At 39.8% G+C, this 26320-nt stretch overlaps 1 protein-coding gene across 1 annotated transcript in view; it reads left to right on the top strand.

Annotated features, from left to right (window-relative positions):
• The window catches only part of LOC122696852 (contactin-associated protein-like 3), a 219511-nt gene that overhangs the window by 91721 nt on the left and 101470 nt on the right, over positions 1 to 26320 (top strand). The window contains 4 exon segments of the mRNA XM_043906968.1: positions 13459 to 13606; positions 22950 to 23153; positions 24074 to 24249; positions 25315 to 25458. Of these exon segments, the coding sequence (XP_043762903.1) occupies positions 13459 to 13606; positions 22950 to 23153; positions 24074 to 24249; positions 25315 to 25458 (672 nt within the window).

The following is a 26320-nucleotide window of genomic DNA, read 5'->3' as shown; positions in this document are numbered from 1 at the left end:
TTGTTACTTTATTTAATTCCTTGAAGCTCCCAACAGAGTATGCACACCATCCAGTACTCATTTGAGGCATTCCTTATAACACTAACTACGTTTTATTCTTGTAGGTTACTCTTGAAATATTGGAAGCTACTTTATTTATCAAAACTAAATTTGTGCCCATGTATCAAATTACATGTAGTTTTATTTGCAGTGTTCTGACACTGTTTTCAATAACAACACATTGATTCTAAAAATATGGTCTTAATGTCATTGGAAATAATTTTTCCTGGCTTTTTAAAATTCTCTTTTCAACCTCTTTGCCCCCCTCCCAAACGTCTTCTAAAATGTTTTCTTCCTGATCATTTAGAAAGATCGGGAAAGAAAGAATATTGAGAAACTTGGCCCTGATTTTGCTGCATAGGAAGGGTGACTTGTCTTTCATCCTGGTGGCTTAGTTGCTAAATCATGTCCAATTCTTGCGGTCCCATAGACTGAAGCCCATTAGGCTCCTCTGTCCATGTGATTTCCCAGGCAAGAATACTGAAGTGGGTTGCCATTTCCTTCTCCAGGGGATCTTCCTGACCCAGGGATTGAACCCTCATTTCTTGTGCCTCCTGCATTGGCAGGTGGGTTCTTTAGCGCCCCCTGGGAAGTCCATCTTTCAACCTAGATTAATATTTCAAGCATGAGGGGAAAAAAACAGTAAAGATCTGTAACTTTAGCAATGTGTTTGAAAAATATTTGATTTCAATGATATGTCTTTAACGCTTACATTGCAGTTTAAACAATACAGTGGTTAACAAAAGCATGTCAATTAAAAGTAGGATTTAGGACTTCATTTCACATAGCTGCATTGGCCCTGGTTTTTGGGTTATTCCAGGCCCAGATGCTGTGGATTCCTGTGTGGTGTAGCTGTGCTCCGCTATGGGGCAGCTAGGTTCCTCTTGCTGCAGGAGAAGGTGGTGGGACCCATGGAGATAGATGTCTCTTTTTGCTTTGTTTTTGTTTTGTTTTTTCGCTTGGTGACTTGCTTCCACCAAGAGGCAGTAAACAAAAACTGAAAATATGGATTAAGTGCATGCTTTTCCTGGACTTGCCAGGTTGACTCAGTGGATAAAAGAATCCACCTGCAATGCAGGAGATGCAAGAGGTGCAGGTTTGGTCCCTGGGTCAGGAAGATCCCCTGGAGAGGACATGGCAGCCCACTCTAATATTCTTGTGTGGTCTCATGGACAGAGGAGAGTGAGGGCTACCACTCATGGGGTCACAAAGAGTCGGCCGTGCTGAAGCAACTGAACATGCACACATACACACTTTTCCCAACACATTTACCCAACCTGACATTTTCATGGCGGAATATATTATATAAATGTCTGGAAAGAAAATGTCTTAAGTGTACTTTAGGTAGATGCTTGCTTAATCAAGCAGAAGCAGAGATTATTCTCTCATTTTCTGGAATGTGTTGAGGTAAACGTACCCACACAAGGGAACACTTTGGAGTTCCTCTGGTACAAAGCCCCCTTCTTTGGATGAGCTGAAGTCTCAAGGAGTGAGTAATCCGTCCAGGTCACGTATTTGACATCATGAACCATGTTGCTGAATTTTCAGCTCACTTGATAAAACTAAAGTGAAAGGAGGATACGTTCCTCAATTTTATTCATGTATAAATAGTACAGTATTTTGCAGTTCATGAAGATACTAAAAATAATTAACAAGAACATTTGTTTTAAAGCTATTGAGTACAATTTTTTCATGGTCCAATTATAGGAAATCATTTGAGTATACATTTTTGTGATCTGTGAGCGTCTGGAAATAACATGGACTAAGTATTATTATTTTGAACAATAATACTTACTGCTATTCCCACATTACTCATGAAGAAGCTGACAGTTGGGAATGTAAAATGTTTTGTCTAAGACCTTCATAATCCAGCAATTAAAAAGGTCAGAATTAGAACCTGGGTCTTCCTGTTCACCTTCTTCATCCCAGCAACATCCTACCCCTTACCTCAGGGGTGGCAAAATCCAATTAACAGTGTGCTTAAATTACGGATGCCTGAATTCCTAGTGGCACAGATTAGAGACAGTCTTCATTTATTTCTAGTGCATTGAGACCTATTTCTATAAACAGTGCCTCTCACATCTTGAAATGAAGAATTGATAAAAATCTTTCTTAAGGCACATATACTTCAAACTTAAAGTAATGAATGTGTTATACGCATCTTGAAGGTCACTCAACACAGAATTGTGATGACTCACATTACACCAGAGACCTTGGCCCTGCAAGAGCCTCTTACCTATTCTTTTTCATGATTCCTTAGATGCCACTGATGTGATTGCTAAGTAAACTCAATGGGGACTTAGAAGCTTTTCAGAAATGTCATCAATTTCTAAATAAATTATTTTGGAAACACTATTATAGCATGTGAGTGGACCCCAAGCCACAGATTTCAGTCACTTTCATGCACAGTGAAAGAACATGCTTGTGGAAACGGAAAACTTTATGAAACAATGTTTGTTCTTAATTGTTGTTGTTGTTCAGTTGTTCAGTTGTGTCCAACTCTTTGCAACCCCATGGACTGCAGCACGCCAGGCTTCCCTGTCGTTTACCAACTCCTGGAGCTTGCTCAAACTCATGTCCATTGAGTCGGTGATGCCATCCAACCATCTCATCCTCTGTCGTCCCCTTTTCCTCTTGCCTTCAGTCTTTCCCAGCATCAGGCTCTTTTCTAATGAGTTGGCTCTTGGCATCAGGTTGCCAGAGTATTGGAGCTTCAGAATCAGTCTTTCCAATGAATAGTCAGGAGTGATTTCCTTTAGGATTAACTGGTTTGATCTCCTTGCAGTCCAAGAGACTCTCAAGAGTCTTATCCAACACCACAATTCAAAAGCATCAGTTATTCAACACTCAGCCTTCTTTATGGTCCAACTCTCACATTTATACACGACTACTGAGAAAACAATAGCCTTAACTAGACGGACCTTTGTGGGAAAGTGATGTCTCTGCTTTTTAATATGCTGTCTAGTTTTGTTATAGCTTTTCTTCCAAGGAGCAAGAGTCTTTTAATTTTATCGTTGCAATCACCATCTGCAGTGATTTTGGAGCCCAAGAAAATAAAGTCTGTCATTGTTTCCACTGTTTCCCCATCTATTTGCCTTGAAGTGATGGGTCTGGATGCCATGATCTTTGTTTTTTGAATGTTGGAGTTTTCAGCGAGCTTTTTAACTTTTCTCTTTCACATTCATCAAGAGGCTCTTTGGCTCCTCTTTGCTTTCTGACATAAGGGTGTTGCCATCTGCATCTCTGAGGTTATTGATATTTCTTCCCACAATCTTGATTCCAGCTTGTACTTCATCTAGACTGGCATTTCGCATGATGTACTCTTCGTATAAGTTAAATAAGCAGAGTGACAATGTACAGTCTAGATGTACTCCTTTCCCAGTTTGGAAGCAGTCCTTTGTTCCATGTCTGGTTCTAACTGTTGCTTGTTAACCTGCATACAGGTTTCTCAGGAGGCAAGTGGTCTGGTATTCCCATTTCTTTAAGAATTTTTAAAGTTTTTTGTGATCCACATAGTCAAAGGCTTTTGGGTAGGCAACAAAGCTGAAGTAGATGTTCTTCTGGAATTATCTTGCTTTTTCTATGATCCAGCAGATGTTGACAATTTGATCTCTGGTTCTTCTGTCTTTTCTAAATCCAACTTGAACATCTGGAAGTTCTTGGTTCACATATTGAGCATTACTTTGGTAGAGTATAAAAAGAGTACAATTGTGAGATAATTTAAACATTCTTTGTCTTTGCCTTTCTTTGGGATTGGAATGAAAACACATTTTCCAGTCCTGTGGCCACTGCTGAATTTTCCAAATTTGCTGGCATATTGAGTACAGCACTTTAATAGCATCATCTTTTAGGATTTGAAATAGCTCAGCTGGAATTCCATCACCTCAATAAAATATTCAATTGGAATGCCCTTAAGTTATTGAAAATTGAGTCTGTATCAAACTAAAGAGATTCTGGTGATCAATAATGGAAAACATTGTGCTGGCTTTTTGAAAAATTCTATGATAACTAACAGGATAATGCTATTAAGAAAATGGTTAGATGATAAGCCTTTAAAATTCCTTACACTGACTCATAAAAATTCCAGGATAGATAGTCTTGCTCCTACTTTACACACGGAAATACTGACTCCCACAAGGTCACACAGGTAACAAGATGGAGAAAAGATTTTGTTGAAGCCTGTTGCCTCATGTTCATTCTGTATACCATTGACTCACCCACTATCAAATCTCTGAACCTACAGTAGGACTTCTGAGGAAGCACCAGTGGCTGATTTCTCTATGAGGATTTTCATCATATTCCCTCAGTTCAGTTCATTTCAGCCACTCAGTGATGTCCGACCCTTTGTGACCCCATGGACTGCAGCAGGCCAGGTCTCCCTGTCCATCACTAACTCCTGGAGTTTACTCAGACTCATGTCCATCGAGTCGGGATGCCATCCAAGCATCTCATCCTCTGTCATCACCTTCTCCTCCCACCTTCAATCTTTCCCAGCATCAGGATCTTTTCCAATGAGTCAGTTCTTTGCATCAGGTGGCCAAAAATATCAGAGTTTCCGCTTCAGCATCAGTCCTTCTAATGAATATTCAGGACTGATTTCCTTTAGGATGGACTGGTTGGATCTCCTTGCAGTCTAAGGGGCTCTCAAGAGTCTTCTCCAACACCACAGTTCAGAAGCATCAATTCTTCTGCACTCAGCTTTCTTTATAGTCCAACTCTCACATCCATACATGACTACTGGAAAAACCATAGCCTTGACTAGATGGACCTTTGTTGGCAAAGTAATGTCTCTGCTTTTTAATATGCTGTCTATGTTGGTCATAACTTTTCTTCCAAAGGGCAAGCATCTTTTAATTTCATGGCTGCAGTCACTATCTGCAGTGATTTTGGAGCCCAGAAAAATAGTCAGCCCTGTTTCCACTGTTTTCCCATCTATTTGCCATGAAGTGATGAGACCGGATGCCATGATCTTAGTTTTCTGAATGTTGAGTTTTAAGCCAACTTTTCCACTCTCCTCTTTCACTTTCATCAAGAGGCTCTTTAGTTCTTCTTCACTTTCTGCCATAAAGGTAGTGTCATCTGCATACCTGAGGCTATTGATATTTCTTCTGGCAATCTTGATTCCAGCTTATGCTTCATCCAGTCCAGCGTTTCTCATTATGTACTCTGCATATAAGTTAAATAAGCAGGGTGACAATGTACAACTCTGATTTACTCCTTTCATGATTTGGAATCAGTCTGTTATTCCATATCCAGTTCTAACTGTTGCTTCTTGACTTGCATGCAGGTCAGGTGGTCTGGTATTTCCATCTCTTGGAGAATTCTCCAGAGTTTGTTGTGGTTCACACAGTCAAAGGCTTTGGCATAGTCAATAAAGCAGAAGTAGATGTCTTTTCTGTAACTCTCTTGCTTTTTTGATAATCCAGCAGATGTTGCCAATTTGATCTCTGGTTCCTCTGCCTTTTCTAAATCCAGTTTGAACATCTGGAAGTCCATGGTTCACGTCCTGTTGAAGTCTAGATTGGAGAATTTTGAGCATTACTTTACTAGTGTGTGAGATGAGTGCAATTGTGAGGTAGTTTAAGCGTTCTTTGCAATTGCTTTTCTTTGGGATTGGAATGAAGACTGACTTTTTCCAGTCCTGTGGCCACTGCTGAGTTTTCCAAATTTGCTGGCATATTGAGTGCAGCACTTTCACAGCATCATCTTTCAGGATCTGAAATAGCTCAACTGGAATTCCATCACCTCCACTAGCTTTGTTCATAGTGATGCTTCCTAAGTCCCACTTGTCTTCGCATTCCAGGGTGTCTCGCTCTAAGTCAGTGAACATACCATCATGATTATCTGGGTCATGAAGATATTTTTTGTTTAGTTCTTCTGTGTATTCTTGCCACCTTTTCTTAATATCTTCTGCTTCTGTTTAGGTCCATACCATTTCTGTCCTTAATTGTGCCCATCTTTGCCTGAAATGTTCCCTTGGTATCTCTAATTTTCTTGAAGAGAGTCTTTCCCTTTCTATTGTCTTCCTCTATTTCTTTGCATTAATTGCAGAGGAAGGCTTTCTTATCTCTCCTTGCTTTTCTTTGGAACTCTGCATTCGAATAGGTATATCTTTCCTTTTCTCCTTTACCTTTAGCTTCTCTTCTTTTCATAGCTATTTGTAAGGCCTCATGAGACAGCCATTTTTCCTTTCTGCATTTCTTTTACTTGGGGATGGTCTTGATCACTGCCTCCTGTACAATATCATTAACCTCCATGTATAGTTCTTCAGGCTCTCTGTCTATCAGATCTGATCACTTGAATCTATTTGTCACGTCCACTGTATAGTCATAAAGGATTTGATTTAGGTCACATCTGAATGGTCTAGTGGTTTTCCCCACTAGACTTTATTTCCCCACTTAACTTTATTCAAGTTAAGTATGAATTTGGCAATAATGAATTCATGATCTGAGTCACAGTCAGCTCCCATTCTTGTTTTTGCTGACTGTATAGAGTATAGAGCTTCTCCATCTTTGGCTGCAAAGAATATATTGAATCTGATTTCAGTGTTGACCATCTGGTGATGTCCATGTGTAGAGTCTTCTTTTATATTGGAAGCGGGTGTTTGCTATGACCAGTGTGTTCTCTTGGCAAAACTCTGTTAGCCTTTGCCCTGCTTCATTCTGTACTCCAAGGCCAAATTTGCCCCTTACTCCAGGTATCTCTTGACTTCCTACTTTTGCATTCCAGTCCCCTATAATGAAAAGGATATATTTTTTGGGTGTTAATTCTAAAAGGTCTTGTAGGTCTTCATAGAACTGTTCAACTTCAGCTTCTTCAGCATTATTGGTAAGGGCATAGGCTTAGATTACTGTGATATTGAAAACGATATTGAAAATTATATTGGAAACGATATTGGAAATGAACGGAGATTGCTCTGTCGTTTTTGAGATTGCATCCAAGTACTGCCTTTTGGACTCTTTTGTTGACTATGAGGGCTACTCCATTTCTTCTAAGGGATTCTTTCCCACAGTAGTAGATATAATGGTCATCTGAGTTAAATTCACCCATTCTAGTCCATTTTAGTTCACTGATTCCTAAAATGTCGATGTTCACTCTTGCCATCTCCTGTTTGACCATTGCCAATTTGCCTTGATTCATGGACCTAACATTCCAGGTTCCTATGCAATATTGCTCTTACAGCATCAGACTTTACTTCCTTCACCAGTGACATCCTCAAGTGGGTGTTGTTTTTCTTTGGCTCCATCTTTTTATTCTTTCTGGAGTTAGTTCTCCACTGATCTCCAGTAGCGTATTGGACACCTACTGACCGGGGGAGATCATCTTTCAATGTCCCATATTTTTGCCTTTTCATACTATTCATGGGGTTTTCAAGGCAAGAATACTGAAGTGGTTTGCCATTCCCTTCTCCAGTGGACCACATCTTGTCAGACCTCTCCACTATGACCCATCCTTCTTAGGTGGCCCTACATGGCATGGCTTATAGTTTCATTGAGTTAGACAAGGCTGTGGTCCATGTGATCAGATTGGTTAGTTTCCTGTGATTGTGGTTTTAAGTCTGTCTGCCCTCTGATGGAGAAGGATAAGAGGCTTATGGAAGCTTTCTGATGGGAGAGACTGACTCAGGGGGAAACTGGGTCTTGTTCTGATGGGCAGGGCCATGCTCAGTAAATCTTGAATCCAATTTTCTGTTGAAGGTTGGGTCTGTGTCCCCTCCCTGCTGTTTGACCTGAGGCCAAACTATGGTGGAGGTGATGAAGATAATGGTGATGAATGCTATACTCAGTGCCCCCAACCATACAGCAGGCCATCGCCCACCCCACGCCTCCGCCAGAGACTCCTGGACACTCACGGGCCTGTCTGGGTCCGTCTCTTATGGGGTCACTGCCCCTTTCTCCCGGGTCTGGTGCGCACAAGGTTTGTCTGAGCCTTCTGAGCTTCTCCAGTGGTTATGGGGTTTGGCTCTAAACGTGATTTCACCCCTCCTACTGTCTTGCTGCGGCTCATCCTTTGTCTTTGGACGTGGGATATCTCCTCAAAGTCGCTCCAGCACCACACAGCCGCCGCTCCAGTGGCTTCCTTAGTAGCTCAGCTGGTAAAGAGTCTTATTCCTACAGGCTTCATTTTGTTACTTGTTAGAACAGGGCAAGAACAGGCCTTTGTTCCTGACATTCTGTGCTTGGCCTGCACATTTCCGTCTGTTCTGGAAACATGGAAGCAAAATTATATGATGATAGATTATGCCACATTTAAAACAGAGTAATGTCAGTGTACTAAAAAAATATGAGATCATTTCAGTAATAAACCCCAGATGTCAGAGTGGGGTGTTACTAGAGATACATTATACTCCAAATTAAGTTCACTTAAATTTCTGTATCTTAAAGAAATATATCATTTATTTGCAAAGGAACTATTGATAGTTCTATATTTCCTGACCCAGGGATTGAACCCAGGTCTCCTGCATTGTAGGCAGACGCTTTACCATTTGAGCCACCAGAGAAGTCCTCTATATAAGACAAAATAATGTAATTTCCTAAAATTAGAATGATCTAAGATAGTCAGTCACATACTGACATACCTGGGTACAGGTATGTGTGTGCTGTGCTTGGTCGCCCAGTCATGCCTGACTCTTTGTGACTATAACCCACCAGGCTCCTTTGTCCATGAAAATTCTTTGGGCAAGAATATTGGAATGGGTTGCCATGCCCTCCTCCTGCAGATCTTCCCAAACCAGGGATTGAACCCAGGTCTCCTGCATTGCAGGCAGATTCTTTACCATTGAACCACCAGGGAAGCCCATGAATACTGGAGTATGTAGCCTATCCCTTCTCCAGGGGATCTTCCAGACCCAGGAATCAAACCAGGGTCTCCTGAATTGTAGGCAGATTCTTTACCAGCTGGGCTACCAGGAAGCCTACATGTATGTATACATACATACATACAATCCAAATATTGATTAGGATTAAAATCACGTATAGGGAATGTTTTGTATGCAGATCTCAGAAATTGTAAACAGTAAATTCTTAAGCTCCTCTATTCATAGACTATTAGCATTGATTATTCTCACTTGAAGTGTTTCTCAAAGAGTATTCTGTCTTAAATTTCAATAAAACAAAAAGAGAAATCCCTTTTGTTGTAGAGTATTACCATCATAGCAATCTGAAATACAGTTTGTATTCAATAAAAGAGTACTTCAGAAAGAAGTAATAATGTATAAGGAAAGTTTAAAAAATTAAATAGCTTTCCTAGGAAATAATTTCATTTCCTAGCTGTGCTAAAATAAATATCAACTTTACTTCTTGGCTTCAATCATAATGTTGGAATTATAGTGAATGTAGAAAGTGATGTTCCTTTCCAGTTTACCTGGATGTCATAGATATTATGGAGTAGGAAATGGCAACCTACTCCAGGATTCTTTCCTGGAAAATTCCATGGACTGAAGAGCCTGGCGGGCTACAGTCCATGGGGTCACGAAGAGTTGAACACGACTGAGCACACACAGGCAAGTGCTTAGATATTGAACCTCAGGTAAAATATTAAGAACAGTTTGCAGAGTCTGACAGATGAGCTGTCTCTGCCAGATGCAACAATAATAACCCAATATCAGCCACAGCCGTAGTCCTTGCAGCCGTGCCTTCTGGAGCATTTACCTATAGGTAGGCTGTGAGTGGCTTCCATTTCAGACATTTTTCTCAATTAGTACTCCAAACTTTAGAGTACATTTTATCAAACTGGTTTTGTAGACAAAAGAACTGTGATTTGCAACAGACAATATCAGCTTAGTACCACATCCTAGGCAGTGGTGGAGCTGAGAAAATGCTACTTCTACGCATATCAGCCTGGGGTCCAATATAAAGTTGGGGGGTGGATGTTCTTGAGTTCTTCTTTGGAGTAGAGAGGTGGTGAAGAGGGTTTACCTGATTTTGGCATAGCAGTTGTTAACATTGGAAAGAAAAGATGATTTAGGTCAAAGATTTTACTTTCATTGAACAAGATAAATAATCAAGTGACCTTATGGTGTCATTTCATTCATTGGCCAAGAGGCAGCACCACAACCTCTGGAATATGCATTCTCATTACATTTGAGTCTTCTCTTTTCTTATTTCCATTTGTTTATACCAAGGAAATCTCCCTGGTGGTGACAGTTCACAAGCTTGATTACCAATTTGGCTTGGTTTGATCTGGTTGTTAAACCTGGCCCATCATTCTGCAAAGCTAAATAACTAGGCAGAGACCATTCCTGGTTGATTTAAGGAATCTTGCTCTCTGGGGGCATAAATGCATCTGGCTGTTTGTGTTAACTGCATGGCAGGTTAGGTGGGTTTGTCCCTCTGCTGCAAGTGAGCATGAGAAAGCATCAACCTCTTTTTGTTCCATGAATTTATTATTATCAAATAGAGGTCTGTTATGTGACATCTTTGATTTCTGATTAATAAAATTTTGTGAGATCAAACAGTGCAGAATTTGAAGGTAGCCCACTCCAAAATAACTCTACGTTTTATGTTTTGGCTATTGGTTCCAAAAAATTGGTGGAATTTAGATAGCTTTAACATTTGACAGTAGTTTTCAAAAGAGACACATATACCTAAGAGACCTTACACTTTGTTTTCAGAGCTTAAACTGGTCAGGTCCAATTGCATTACCTAACCAAACTTCGGTCCACTTGCCCACATGCAGTAAATCCAATCTACTGACATTGAGTTGTGGCGAAGGAAAGTAAAGCATTAATTGCAGGGTCCCAAGCAAGGAGTCCCGGGAGGTAGTGCTTAAGGAGTGATTAATATTATATATATGAAATCTGGAAAGATGGTACTGATGAAATTATTTGCAGGGCAGCAGTGGAGACAGACATAGAGAACAGACTTACGGACACAGTGTGGGTGGGAGGAAGGAGCGGGTGGGATGTTTGGAGAGAGTAACATGCAAACATATGTTAACATATATACAATAGACAGCCAATGAGAATTTGCTGAATGACTCAGAAGACTCACACCATGTTGATGTTGGGCAGAAACCAACACAATACTGTGAACCAATTATACTTCCATTAAAAATAAATATATATGCATTTTTAAAAAGACCCAAACTCCCCAGTGGCTTTCAGGGGAAGATTTTTAAAGACAGGTAAGGAAAGGGGGTTGTGAGGTATGTGACCAGCTCATGGACATTCTTCTGATTGGTTGGTGATGAGATAATCAAGAGTCAACATCATCAACCTTCTGATTCCAACCAGTCTGGGATCTATGTGCTTATGGGCAGCATGTACAGTTAACTTCTTCCACCTGGTGGAGGTTTTTATATTTTCAAAACAGCTCAAAGGACATGGCTCAAAATATCATCTGTGACCCTTGAGGAGGTACTGGAGGTCTTTAATGGCTAAACTTGTTATTTTGCTTTATTTGGTGTTTTTTCTTTTCTTTTTTTTTTTTTTTCACTTCTATGATTAAATTTACTCTTGGAACTCGGGGAGGGCCTGGGAAGCTAAGTTTCTCTATGGACAGGAGACAAGTGGAGGGCGTGGTGCAGGGGAGTCTCTTCCAGGAAGGTCCCGTGTGATCCTGCTGGTTTCACATGGTTTCTCTTTGAAGGCAGAGACAAAGGAATTCTTTACAGATGACTTGTGATGGTCTTTCAAATTGTCATGAAACTTCAGGACAGAGATTGATGTACAGTTGTTAATGTACCAAGATTGGCAAGATGGCAGAGGTGAGAGGGAAGTAGATTCTATAATAGGAGGCAGCTAGATTCATTTCATCTGAAACCCACCCATCATTTTTTAAAGTACAGTAAACTCTGGGGCTTCCCCAGGGGCTTAGTGGTAAAGAATACACTTGCAATCCAGGAGCCACAGGAAACGCAGGTTTGATCTCTGGGTTAGGAAGATCCTTTGGAGAAGGAAATGGCAACCCACTCCAGTATTCTTGTCTGTAGAGTCCCATGGACAGAGGAGCATACAGGGGCTACAGTCCATGGGGCCGCAAAGAGTCAGACATGACTGAAACGACTTAGCTTTAGCTCACGCACAGTAAACTCTGGGCTTCCCAGGTGGGAATCCTGGGAAGTGGTAAAGAATTCACCTGCCGAGCAGGAGAAGTGGATTTAACCCCTGGGTCAGGAAGATCACCTGAAGCAAGCAACCCACTTCAGTATTCTTGCCTGGGAAATCCCATGGACAGAGGAGCCTGGCAGGCTACAGTCCATGGGGTCACAAAGAGCCAGGTACAACTAAGTGACTGAACAGCAGAACAGTAAAGAGTATTAAAGAGAGGTTTGCCAGGATGACTGGAGAAGTTGCATTGGAATGCACTTCCTGTGTGTTGGAGATTGTACTGTGTTTATGCAAGCTTTATCGCCTACATGTAAGTCTTTTTAAAATGAATAAGTCATTAGTATCATTAGTAACATATCTCTAATCGATGTATGTGTATACAACAACATCATTCATTTTTTGGTTTCCCTACCTTCTGATATTTACATTAAAAGGAACACCATACTCCTTATAACAAGTTTCTTTGCTCTCATGCTGACCTCCTCTAGCGTGAAGCCAGATGCCCGCGGTGAGAAATCACACTTCTTATCTGTGGCAGGTGGCGTTGCTGTGTTTCCCCAAGCACCTCCTAAATGCAGATAACTTGGGGCAGCCTGACAAAGCACAGTGAACACAGATCAAAATTTTAATTCCCATGACCTCATCCTGGTCACAGTGGAGAATAGCTATCCTGCCGGCACAGACTCTTCATTTTCTTAGGCTTGAGTTTTGCATTGGTGGCTCACCAGTGAAGAATCTGCCTGCAACGCAGGAGACGCAGGTTCAATCCCTTGGTCGGTAAGAGCCCCTGGAGGAGGGCATGGCAACCCACTCCAGTATTCTTGCCTGGGAAATCCCCTGGTAGGCTACAGTTCCTGGGGTTGCAAAGAGTCGGACATGTCTAAGTAATTAACATTTTTGCATTTATAAGTTAAGGATTTTGAACTAGAACACTGGTCAGATCCCCCCCACCTCTCAAATTTTAGGGTCTAGGATTCCTTTTGTACATCCTTCAAGCTGGCATTGTGCTTGTTTGTCCTGGAAGTGAGGCTGTGTGTCTTGACTACTTGGAGATTAGGAAATGATTTAGGTGGGGGCTGAGCAACTTTCTAAAAGCAAGTCTTTGAAAGCAGCAGGTTTATAGCCAGTTTAATGGTGCCATTGAAGCTTAAACTACCCTACAAATAAGGGAAGTTTAGATGATGATGACTAATCCAGGCATTGAAGAGAGATTGTCACATGCCTCAAATGTTAGCAGAGTTGCTCTAAAGTAGCCATGAATTTGCATACTAACAAAGTGAAGGATCGTTTGCTCATTATTAGTCTGTGAGGTGAGAGCAGGAAGATGGTATTATGCAGACACATTGATTCCTTTCTCCGTTTTCTCTCAGGGTTTTCCAGGAAACACAAATGCAGACAGCGTGGTACACTATAGACTCCAGCCGACCTTCCAAGCCAGATTCCTGCGCTTCCTGCCCTTAACCTGGAATCCCAAAGGCAGGATTGGGATGCGGATTGAAGTGTACGGATGTGCCTACAGTAAGTGGTGCTTATTCCTCAAATGAAGTTTTTGATGGAGTGTTGTGTTCTAAACACCAAATTGAAAGTGGAACTTGACTTTTTCAGCTTTTTAAATATCTGTGCAGGCGGCACTGGTTTTATGGAAAGTCTTGATAATATTACAGTTATTTTAAGGTCGACTTCAGAGGAGGACCAGAAATGAGCCTTTAAATCTTAGATTCTCAGAGGTTAGCTGAGTACCTGTTATAGAGTGGGCACTTCATAAAATGAACAAAGCTCAAATCAAGAGCAGTTATATTTATTGTGATTGATGGTTCTGTCTTCTGCTGCTGGAACGATCCTCCTGTAGGAACACAGGTGAGAACAGCTGTCCCCGTGTTCCCTGGTCCCCATGGGGACTCACTTTTCTCTCTACTTGCGTCGCTGTGGAAACTTCTTTTGAACATCATTTATGTTTTATGTCTTCTGGCTTTTCCCCACTGACAATGAAAGAAAAGATGCTGGCAGTCAATCTGAGCATAAAAACAAGCATAAAAGCATTCCATGAAATACATGGGGGATTAAATCTACAGCTGCCATTTTGAAGGTCTAGAATATACTGGTATTTTTTAAGTGAACACAAAAATTAAAAAAAATTAATTTAAAATATAATCTTCTAGAAAACTGGAAGATTGACCTGAAGAATCAGTTGGCTGGGAACATCTTGGGGTTTTTGTCCTACTTCATTCTGTCCCTTTGTAGAGAAGTGTGACCATAAGATATACCACACACAGGATATTTAATATGTCAGATCCGACCTCCTGCAACATTTTCTCATTCAACTCCCACTCTAACCAAATGAATTCAGTATAGTAGTAACCTCACTGTTTCAGAAAAGAAAGAAACCAAACCTTTGAGAAAGTAGATGTTTGCGAGAGCTATTACATATTGGATCTAAGATTTAAAACTGTCTTTTTTCCTCATTTTGTATTCACGACTACCATACTATTCAGACATTGATTTCTTTATTCCCTCACCTGTCATATATGAATTTATTTATCTGCAGAGAACTGGATTGTATGTGGAGGATGCTTCTGAGATTATTTATTTCTTTGTCAGGAGTTTATGAGAAGTCATACAATTGTACAAAGCAAATATAACATATTGTAACATGATCATGGGGCATGGGGAATAGAGGGGTTGGGTTGGAAAAGGAAACTTTTTGACATTCAATTTTCAAAGTAAAGGTCGTGGGCAGTGAGACGGGGGTAGGGATGGTGCTTATAAGATGAAATGACATATATAAACTGGGGGAGTAGAAATTTAGTGTTCTTGTGGTGCAGGGATGGATGTGGGCATGAGTTGTGGAACAGTGGAGATATCAGTTCCACTTTGATAACCCCCCCACAGACAATGGGTGGTTCTGGAGCTGAGGCTCACCCACGCCACCCATCCCACACTCAAGGGTCACCTTTAGCCTCTGTTCCATATCCCTTCCTAATGGCATGTTCTATTTGGCTCTGCTTCCTAACCCCACCTCACTCTCTAGTGTTTATGAGTCCATGGACCATTCAGCATAGATGATGCCGGGTTGCCTCCCTCTTTCTGCTGATCATTTCCTTCCATCCTTTTGGTTCTGGGGTCTGTCAGAGTGCTCACTGCTGTGATGGCCATGATGCCTGATATTTAGAGTTTCTCTTTGATCCCATGAAATTAATGTCTCCTTCTCCCATTTACTCTGGAAGCAACTTCAGGTTTACCGACTTCAAAGCAGAACATGTTCTTTGATGGGGATTTGCCGTTAGCTTGATGTTCTTGGTGAGGAGCTACTACTCCAGTTTCTTGGGTTGGAGGTCAGTACCAGGGAGATCAAAGCTGCGTGTCTGGTGCCTGGAAGGGCCAGTTGACTGTACAGCTGTCTTGGACCCTGCCTGCATCCTAAATTCAGCAAACATGAACTGCTGGGCACAAGGGACTCCTAGCATAAAAATGCAAACAGGAAATAATCATCACTTGTAAAACAACACAAAATATATTCCTCAATACTAGTGGCTCTGCTTTGTCTTCATTCTTATTATTAATAATGATTCCAGTGTAGCACTTTGCATTTTTATTTTTGGCAGTAACTTAATGTGATTTGGTTTATAGCTCAAAGTGATAATTATTCTCTTTTTTCATGTGTGCTTCCTCTGCCCTGTTGTTAGTGAGAGAATGTCCAGATTGCTTATTTCTTTTCAGTTTCATCTTTTTACATTCCATTTACAGTGATATTTACTATTCCTATAAACACTGCGTATTTTCATGGCTTCTTGGCTTGGCATATATATTTTCACTAACTGAAAAGCCCTTCCCCCATTTCTAGAGTAAAAGTGGAAAGTGTCAGGTCTTCTTAGAGTCCCTACTGACCTACCCACCAAGGCCAGGGTCTGGCATGGGATTCCTCACTTTCCCCTGCCCCTCCCCTCTCTAGCATTCCCATCCATTCAATGTTAACATTTCCTATGTACTTGTTCTAGACTCTATATTCTACCCAAAACTGGTCTCTGAGCTTTCATCCCATTTCATGTTTTCAACATTTACATACAGTCTGACCAATTCCAAGTTGACATCCTTGATACAGGTCTCTGAAGCCCCACATATCTGGCTGCTGCTGCTACTGCTAAGTCACTTCAGTCGTGTCCGACTCTGTGCAACCCCATAGATGGCAGCCCACCAGGCTCCTCCCTCCATGGGATTCTCCAGGCAAGAATGCTGGAGTGGGTTGCCAATTCCTTCTCCAATGCATGAAAGTGAAAAGTGAAAGTGAAGTCGCTCAGTCGTGTCTGACTCCTAGCGACCCCATGGACTGCAGCCTCCCAGGCTCCCCCATCCCTGGGATTCTCCAGGCAAGAGTACTGGAGTGGGGTGCCATTGCCTTCTCCACAGACATCTGGATAATTCTCCACATTTCGCCATCATTTCTTTAGTGAAGCTGCTGGTCGTCTTTTGAGTCTCTCCTGCCGTTGGCTCTGACTCCACACGTTCATATTCAGAGTCGACTCAAGTCTTCCCTTGTCGTACTGCATCATATCAGCCCCACAATTGTAATGCAACTTTATGTTCATCACTGTGTTTATTGCTGGAGTGAGAGAGGGAAGAAAGGCAGAGAGGAAAGGAGGGGAGAAGAAATGAGGGGCATAGTTCATGAATTCAGAAATGTAGCCTAGATAGGCACAGAATGGGGACCCCCATTGGGGTCTACAGTCATCCATGTGGCACTTCTGTCCTGTGTCAAATCATTCATTGAAAATCAAATGAGTTAAGAGGGAAGAGAAGAAGGGAATAGAACATGTACTTGCCTGTTTTAAAACCGTGTGTTTATTTTACTTAAAAAAAAATGTTGATTGTTGCAGTGAAAAATGTTCTATGTAACAACCACACCATGTGTCAATGTTTATAAACCTGATCTTAATGTCTCTGAGCAACTGTTCTATGTAATGAAGGGCTTTTGTGGGACCAGATCAGAGGCTCTAAATGTATCAGCATTAACTTATTCTCCTTACTGACAAAATGGCAAGCATATGTGGGGTTTTCTTTAATAATATTGTTACTGATACATTTATCAAAATATAGCCTCAGTTAATAAAGCAAATGTTTATAACATGTGACATTGGAAAAACACTTCCTATTTTTCAGCTAAATATCACATTTCCCCTACTCCTTTTGGAATGTATGTTCTGTACTCTTACATAGAGGGAACCATTGCTTTCTGTTTCAACACATAATGAGTGACTTCTGTGTCAAGTACCCGAATTGTTTAAATAATTGAATTATATACAAAAGCATTTTATAAATATGAGGATTTCTTGTAAAAGTTAAGTATGATGCTAAGTGGTAATTTAATGCATTATTTTGGTGTTTTCATTCAAATAAATTTAGTGGATTATTTGTATTAGTTGTGGGCATATAGCATTTGATTTGTTCTTATAGGAGTACAATAACAACAATTTTATGCTTAGTGGGCTGGTGGAAACGAGTTCATCTTAGCATTCATCACCAGTAAGCCCTGAGACATGAAAGCTGGCTTCTGCAGGTCATGGCATGATTGGTGATTTGAAGCTCAAGGGAGCCTCTACTTAGCGGAGATTAAACTCAAGGAGGACCACCTACGGTTCTCCCCCATTCATATTTGGAGAGCTCATTACTGCTGACTTACTGAGCAAAATACTCTCTATCCCAAAATATGACTGTCTTTAAAATTTTTGCATTTTTAAATCTATAGCTTTTACAAATCATGTTTCAGTATTTAGTGCTAAATTTTAAAATATACATATATATTGACTTGCCAATTTGTTTTCAAATATTCCGATTAGTTTATGAATACTTGGTAGTGAATGATATTTTATAAAATAAATTCTGTTTGATGAGGCTTATTATAACTGAGTTTCCAATCTGAATATTCTGTGTGATCATGTGTATTCTTAATTGTTGTGTGGGCTTACCTGGAGGGCTTCTTGGTTAACACTGCAGCCCAGTTTTTGAACCATGGTTGGCGACTTTCCAATGCCTATGTGTAAATTCTGTATAAAGAGTATTTGTTCTGTGATAGTTTGATATCTAGATGACCTTGATTCTTTGCATTCTTTCTTTCCAAACCCTTTCACCAGAGAAGAGTCTATGTTTCTCCTATCTCCATCCTGAGCTCTAAGACATTTCCTTGTCACTGTAGTTTCCTAGAAACCCACAGTAAGACATTCGATATTACAGGTGCAATCTGTTTTTTCATGGTAGTAGAAATGAGAAAGTGAGGGAAGAACTGTCAGTTCCAGGAGGGATGGGCCATGTCTGTCCCCTCCTGTTTTGTCCCAGCATCCAGCAGAGTTTGCGATATTTGCATCAGCATCAACTGAAAATAAAGCTGTGCTTGTGGAATGGACAGAAATTAGTTTGGGGTTGGGGGATAGGGAAGATGGAAAGAAGTGGTCTTTTAATAAGAAAATTTCATTATGCCAAAGCAAAATCCTTGCCAAAGTAGAATTTGAAGCTGTGGAAGACTGTATAGAAACCAGTCTTTTATATTATACACAGGAATATATAGCCAGGAGCAGAAATATTGACCTATTCTTTACCTCATAAAATATATATTCAAGAATAATCAGAGTATATTGAATTATGTAATAGGAAAGTCAACAAAAATAATGGCATTTGTGATTTCCTATATAAAATAGGATTTTTGATTTTTCAGTTATAGAAAACTAATTTCTATAGTTATTTATATTATATTATATTAAAAAAAAAAGTCTGGTTGTGAGTTCATTCTTACTGCTTAACCATCAGGAGCCAGGTCCAGTAATAATCGCTACATGGTTCTGCTGAGTGGGGCATGGCAAACTTCTGTAAAGGATCAGCCAGCAAATGTTTCTGGCTTTGCAGGTCCTTGTACTCTCTGCCACCTCTTCTTTGTTTTCAAGCTTGATTCTTTTTAAACAAATCTTGAAACAGTTCATGGGACTGTACAATAACGGGCTAAAGCATGATGTGGATGGTTTCAGATGAAGAGAAGCTTAAAAGTCCGGGTTTCTAAAAGCAAATTTTGAATTTTATCTCTTTAGTAACCTCTTCAATTGAGCTCAAGTTATTATCATTTAAAATTTTAGTTAAACTGTTACTAGATACATGATTTTTAAGTGGTTACATATCTGTATTATAATTTAGTCACTTTAGGCTTAAAAAAAATCTGTCAAAATACATGTTGAATATGCCTCATAAAATATAATTTGATGACTCACATGTGGTTAATTGTTCTAGAAACTAGTATTAGTGATTACATTAGAAATAGAGTCAAAACATTAAGAAAAAAGAAATTTTTTAAAGCCATGTTTTTGTGTTTCTATTACATAATACATTTTTCATGACTCCATTTTGCCTGAGGAGAATATTCCGGGAAATATAATTTAGGTGCTTTAGAGCAGTGATTCTCAAAATATAGGCACAGATCAGCCACGTCAACATCACAGGGGACTTTTCAGAAACCCAGATACTCAGGGCCGCTCCCCCCCTCCCCAAACACACACCTGGTCAGTCAGAAACCCTGAGATGGAACCTATCAGTCTGTGTTTAATAAACCCTCCAAGAGATTCTGAGCCCTAGAAGATGAGTATTACTATTACAAAGCAATACAGCAAGAGGGAAGACGAGGAAAAAAATAATTCAATCAAAATAATCCTGGGAAAATCACTTACAAAAAAAAATTTATTAGCTGACTACAAAACTAAGCCTTAATTATTAGCATTGCCTTTCAGTGACACATAAACCATACTGCAAAAATGTGAAAGCATTTAAATTCTCTGCTAACAAGTTTTCATTAGCTTATTATTATCTAATACTCTAAGGGACACATTTGAATTTAACATAATTATGTTTTCATTAATCATGTTTATTTAATTATGCAACAAAGAATAATTGTTTGATTATATGGCTTAGAGACAGAGTTCAGTGTTTATATATTTTACATTTTGTATGTGAATCAAAGAGAAGAGGTGGCAAGAATACACAGAAGAACTATACAGAAAAGATCTTCATGACCCAGATAACCACAGTGGTGTGATCACTCACCTATAGCCAGACATCCTAGGATGTGAAGTCAAGTGGGTCTTAGGAAGCATCTCTACAAACAAAGCTAGCGGAGGTGATGGAATTCCAGTTGAGCTATTTCAAATCATAAAAGATGATGCTGTGAAAGTGCTGTACTCAATAGGCCATCAAATTTGGAAACCTCAGCAGTGGCCACAGGACTGGAAAAGGTGAGTCTTCATTCCAATCCCAAAGAAAGGCAATGCCAAAGAATGTTCAAACTACCTCACAATTGCACTCATCTCACGCGCTAGCAAAATAATGCTCCAAATTCTCCAAGCCAGGCTTCAACAGTATGTGAACCATGAACTTCCAGATGTTCAAGCTGGATTTAGAAAAGGCAGAGGAACCAGAGGTCAAATTGCCAACATCCATTGGATCATTGAAAAAGCAAGAGAGTTCCAGAAAAACAGCTACTTCTGCTTTATTTACTACACCAAAGCCTTTGACTGTGTGGATCACAACAAACTGGAAAATTCTTAAAGAGTTGGGAATACCAGACCACCTGGCCTGCCTCCTGAGAAATTTGCATGCAGGTCAGAAAGCAGCAATTAGAACTGGACATGGAACAACAGTCTGGTTCCAAATTGGGACAGGAGAACATCAAGGTTGTATATTGTCACCCTGCTTATTTAACTTATATTCAGAGTACATCATGAGAAACGTTGGGCTGGAAGAAACACAAGCTGGAATCAAGATTGCCGGGAGAAATATCAATAACCTCAGATATGCAGATGACAACACCCTTATGGCAGAAAGTGAGGAAGAACTAAAGAGCCTCTTGATGAAAGTGCAAGAGGAGATTGAAAAAATTGGCTTAAAACTCAACATTCAGAAAACTAAGATCACAGCATCTTGTCCCATCACTTCATGGCAAATAGTTGGGGAAACAATGGAAACAGTGAGAGACTTTATTATTTTGGGCTCCAAAATCATTGCAGATGGTGACTGCAGCCATGAAATTAAAAGACACTTGCTCCTTGGAAGAAAAGCTGTGACCAGCCTATATATCCTATTAAATAACAGAGACGTTACTTGGCCAACAAAGGTCTGTCTAGTCAAGGCTTTGTTTTGTCCAGTAGTCATGTATGGATGTGAGAGTTGGACTATAAAGAAAGCTGAGTGCCAAAGAATTGATGCTTTGAATTGTGTTGGAGAAGACTCTTGAGAGTGTCTTGGACTGCAAGGAAATCCAACCAGTCCATCCTAAATGAAATCAGTCCTGAATATTCATTGGAAGGACTGATGCTGAAGCTGAAACTCCAATACTTTGGCCACCTGATAGGAAGAACTGACTCATCTGAAAAGACCCTGGTGCTGGGAAAGATTGAAGGTGGGAGGAGAAGGGGATGACAGAGGGTGAGATAGTTGAATGGCATCCCCGACTTGATGGACATGAGTTTTGAGTAAGCTCCGGGTGTTGGTGATGGACAGGGAAGCCTGGCGTGCTGTGGTCCATGGGGTTGCAATAAGTTGGTTCAGTTCCGTCCACTGAACGACTGAACTGAACTGACTGATGTGAATCAAACTTCCACATTTTCAAAAGGTACCTGCTTAAAATGGACGATTCTTTTTAAGTTGTGAATATCAAGGGTTTTCTGGAAATAGTTAAAGTGAAGTGAAGTCGCTCAGTCGTATCCGACTCTTTGTGACCCCATGGACTGTAGCCCACCAGGCTCCTCCATCCATGGAATTTTTCAGGCAAGAGTACTAGAGTGGGTTGCCATTTCCTTCTCCAGGGGATCTTCCTGACCCAGGGATCGAACCCGGCTCTCCCGCATTGCAGGCAAACGCTTTACTGTCTGAGCCACCAGGAAAGCCCAAAGATTGAGAGAAATGAAAGTTGCTCATTCATGTTGGATTCTTTGCAACCCCATGTGCTTTACAGTCCAGGAGTTCTCCAGGCCAGAATACTGGAGTGGGTACCCTCTCCCTTCTCCAGGGTATCTTCCCAATCCAGGGAGCGAACCCAGGTTTCCTGCAGTGAAGGCAGATTCTTTTCCAGCTGAGCCACAAGGGAAGCGCTGGAAATAGTTACCCTGAATGAAATGCAGGTCCATGTACAGGTTGGACACAGAGTACATAGCAACAGTGTACCAATGACTGGCTGTAGCAGAACAACCTTCTTAGTGCGCTTGAGATACAACACAAAATAGGTGTGCCCTTTTGTGCTGTCCCTGGACCAAAATGTTGTCATAAAAATACATGCCTGTTTACTGAGAACCCTTTAATATGGTCTGCAGTAGTATTTAGTATATCTGATGTCTTTATGTGTGTCTTTTACGGCCAGACAAAAATATATTAAAGTGACTGCTTATGTGAGAATTGTTAAAAGTCAGAGTTCCTGGTTCAGAAATAATTAAGCCATTTACATTGAGTGACACTGATATTTAATTTCTTACCAGTCTGTGAGAACTAGTATAGCTTTTCAGAAAAACAGAAATGTTGAATGATTATTAAATGTACAGGGAGATTTTATTCAGGATAGATTGACTTTAACTTTTTTCCTAATCTTTGTTATTTATAGGATGGAAATAGGCCAGTAAAAGATAGGAGAAATTGAAATTAATCAACATTTCTAGATGATACATTTTGGGGAAGATGTGAGAAAAGGCAAACAGTGTGGAGTTGAGATATGCCAAATACGTTAGATACGTTAAACAAGCCAGAGATATGCTATGTATGTATATGTGTGTGTTGACTTACACATTTCAATGCACTGATAAGACTATATTATAATTAGACCACATTTTAATGTCTTCCATTGTAGGATCTGAGATGGTTCATTTTGATGGGAAGAATTCTTTGCTGTACACATTTAATCATAAATCCATAAATCCAATCAAAGAAGTTATTTCTCTGAAATTTAAAACCAGAGAGAACAATGGGATTCTACTCCACAGAGAAGGACCAGATGACAAACACATCACCCTGGAGTTAGTTAAAGGAAAACTCATCGTATTCCTTAATTCAGGTAAAAAAAAAAGTGTTTCGGGAAATACTATTTAGATGAAAGTATCTTTTATGATGAATTTTTCTTCACAGTTAAGTAGTTAATTTAAAACCAGAGTGCTTTTGGATGTGAGGGTGATCTGGCTTGGCTAGAAATGTGTTCCCTTCCTCCCTCACAGCTCCACGTGCGTTCCTCCCAAATCTGTGCTCTTGGTTGAGGAGGACCACCTTCTCCTCTAGAGGAGGGCCGTTCTTTGGTCAAGGGTATATGCATAGCTTTGCTCCTTCGCTAGAACATCAAAACAAGCTCTCAAGGTCCATTTGCAGGAGAACGTAGGGTCGTCAAGCTTCCAAGACTCCAGACACATCCAGATGAGGCATTCCATGTGGCAGTCTGCCTTTCTTTAAAAAACAAAACAAGCATAAACAAAAAAGAACACTTTGTGAAAGAAAGCAGATCCTATAAATGATTATTCTGAAGACCAGAGCTGCCCAGGCAAATGGACACATGGTCGCCTACAGTCGAGCTCTACTAAGAATGACATGTGTGATCCTCAGTGTGCTTTTTTGTAAAAAGTTTTATTTCTTGATAATCATGTAAGATCAGTAGCAGATGTTCAATAAATAACCTGATAGTATCATTATGACAAGGGTGGCTTATCATAAACTTTTGAAGTAGTCCTATGAATGAAGACCTAGGAAGAAAATATTTTCAAGAAAAATGAAAATTCAGTACATAATAATAATAAAACAAGTTAGATAGAAGATGTTCCTCAATATCAAAGAAGATTGTATTGAAGATTAAGGTAAAAGCAGCTCGCCAGTCCTTGGGATAAAAGAATGTAAGGAAAGCGTAACTGATGTGAGAAATGCTAAACCTGAAAGCACTGATCATGGTATTGAGCTAGACGGAACGGTGCATTTACACGTCTTCCTTTTCAGGTCGTGCTAGCTCGCCCTCGCCGGATGCTCTCATGCTGGGCAGTTTGCTGGATGATGAACACTGGCATTCTGTTCTCATCGAGCTCCTCAATACAGATGTCAACTTCACTGTGGACACGCACACTCATCATTTTCGGGTGAAAGGAGAGTCCAACTATGTGGATCTCAATTATAAGGTGTGGAATAACTTTTTAAGTATTACAGATTTTATCATTTGATTGCAGCATAATCTTCTATAGAAAATACTACTACATTGAAAAATTCCCTTTCCTACTAATTCAGAATTCTGATAAAATATTTCTTGTGTGTGGTAACTTCACACTGGAAGATACATGCTCAAGCTATTGAGACATTTTATTCCTTACAGATGTTAGTCTTCACATGAGAGTAAATAGTTGTTAAATTTAGGAAATCCATACATGAAGAGCTACCAGTTCAACAAAGAATATTTTTAAATGCATTTGTTCACACAGTTCCTCTGTATTTCATCTGGTGTTTGGCTGCGAATATTACCTTCGAGATTTCTTTGTTTTAGGGCAATCCTAAACAGAATTAGCTACCTAGGATAATTTAGAGAAGTAATCCACATATATTCCAATCTGAATTTTTTAAGTAACAAGAAGGCCAGGAGCACACATCTCAGAATACTGTTTCTTGGGGTTTTTAAACACCTGACGATATTTGCAGCATGTTGCCCATGTGTGTCTAATGTACACTGAAATGCATTGTTTGTTCTGCCAGTTCTGCTGCGCACATCTGTCAGCAAACCAGGTTTCAGCATTCACTTGGTATGAGTGGCCTCAGCAGCAGGGGCCAGCTGGCGATTCTGGTCTTAAATGATATTATTAGTGGCTTTGTAATTCTAATCTATCAGAGTCGTGGCAAAGAGCAGGATCCCATAGTCTAGTTTATAAAGTAGAATATCCTCACAGTAGACTGCCTTGTCACACAAATTGAGATTTACTGTGGGCATAAAGATCGATATTCCCCATCAACAAAAATGACAGAACTATATGAATAGCAGCAAATTGTAGGAAGGACATTTAATATATTTATCTCAGTGTAATAAATAAAGCATTGGTAAATACATATAAAACCTCCTTTGAAATTAGCATGGTAATATAAAATAATTCCAAGCAGATTTGAGACAATTACCACTAAACCTGCTAATCATACATGTTTAGGCAGATAATCAGAAAATCATTAAACAATGTTATTTATGTCATTTTTTTCTTTCTAAGATCAGCTTCGGAGGGATTCCTGGACATGGAAAATCAGTGGCATTCCCACATAAAAACTTTCATGGCTGCTTTGAAAATCTCTATTATAATGGAGTGGATATCATTGATTTGTCCAAGAAACACAAGCCACAGGTCCTCATCATGGTAAGAAAGTCTATAGGCAAGTTCAAGAGAAAATGAAACTGCAGTTTGATTGATTCAGCTTTAAAATAAACTTCTGAAGGCAGGGAAGGTACAAATCATGTATATAGTTATCCCTAGATATCCTTGGGGAATTGGTTCCAGGACCCCCGAGTTGGAGCAATCCAAGGATGCTCAAGTCCCTTGTATAAAGGCACAGTATTTGCATATAACCTAGTTATATCCTCCCATATACTTTAAATCAACTCTAGATTATATATAGTACCTAACATGATGTAAATGATATGTAAATAGTTGTAAATACAATGCAACTGTTATGTGAGTAGTTGCTGGTGCTGGTCAAGTTCAAGTTTTGCTTTTTGGAACTTTCTGAAATTTTTCTTTCTAAATATTTCCCTGGTTGGTTTGTTGTATATGAGGATGTAGAACCTGGGCATACAGAAAGCCTACTGTACTTTTTTAGTTTATGTGTGGTTTCATTTTTCTGTGTTTGTGGAAATAGATGAATAGTTTCACAAAAATGTTTAAGTACAATCATATTAAGGCATTTTAATGCAGTGTTTTTCTTTTCAGTAGGTTTCTTCCTTCTTTCTCCATATTCTCCACATGGCTACAATCCCTCTGTCAACCTGGGATGTTACTAAGCTAACATTTGTCCTTCCTTGTTTGGTCCATAGTAATGGAATCCTCTATAGATAGATAGACTCATACTCACACATGTATTTATGAATCTGTATGCTTCCACATTTGACATTGTTTACAAAAAATCATTTTATAAAAGTTTTTCTCCATCTAGATTTTTTGATTCAACAATACCTTGTAGGAATTCTTTTCCATTATCAGGAATAGTTCTACATTAGAATGT

The sequence above is a fragment of the Cervus elaphus genome, chromosome 7 (genome assembly GCF_910594005.1).
Source record: "Cervus elaphus chromosome 7, mCerEla1.1, whole genome shotgun sequence".
In the NCBI taxonomy this organism is placed as follows: Eukaryota; Metazoa; Chordata; class Mammalia; order Artiodactyla; family Cervidae; genus Cervus; species Cervus elaphus.
The sequence above is the reverse complement of the archived record's forward strand: the minus strand, read 5'-3'. Positions and strand labels throughout refer to the sequence as shown.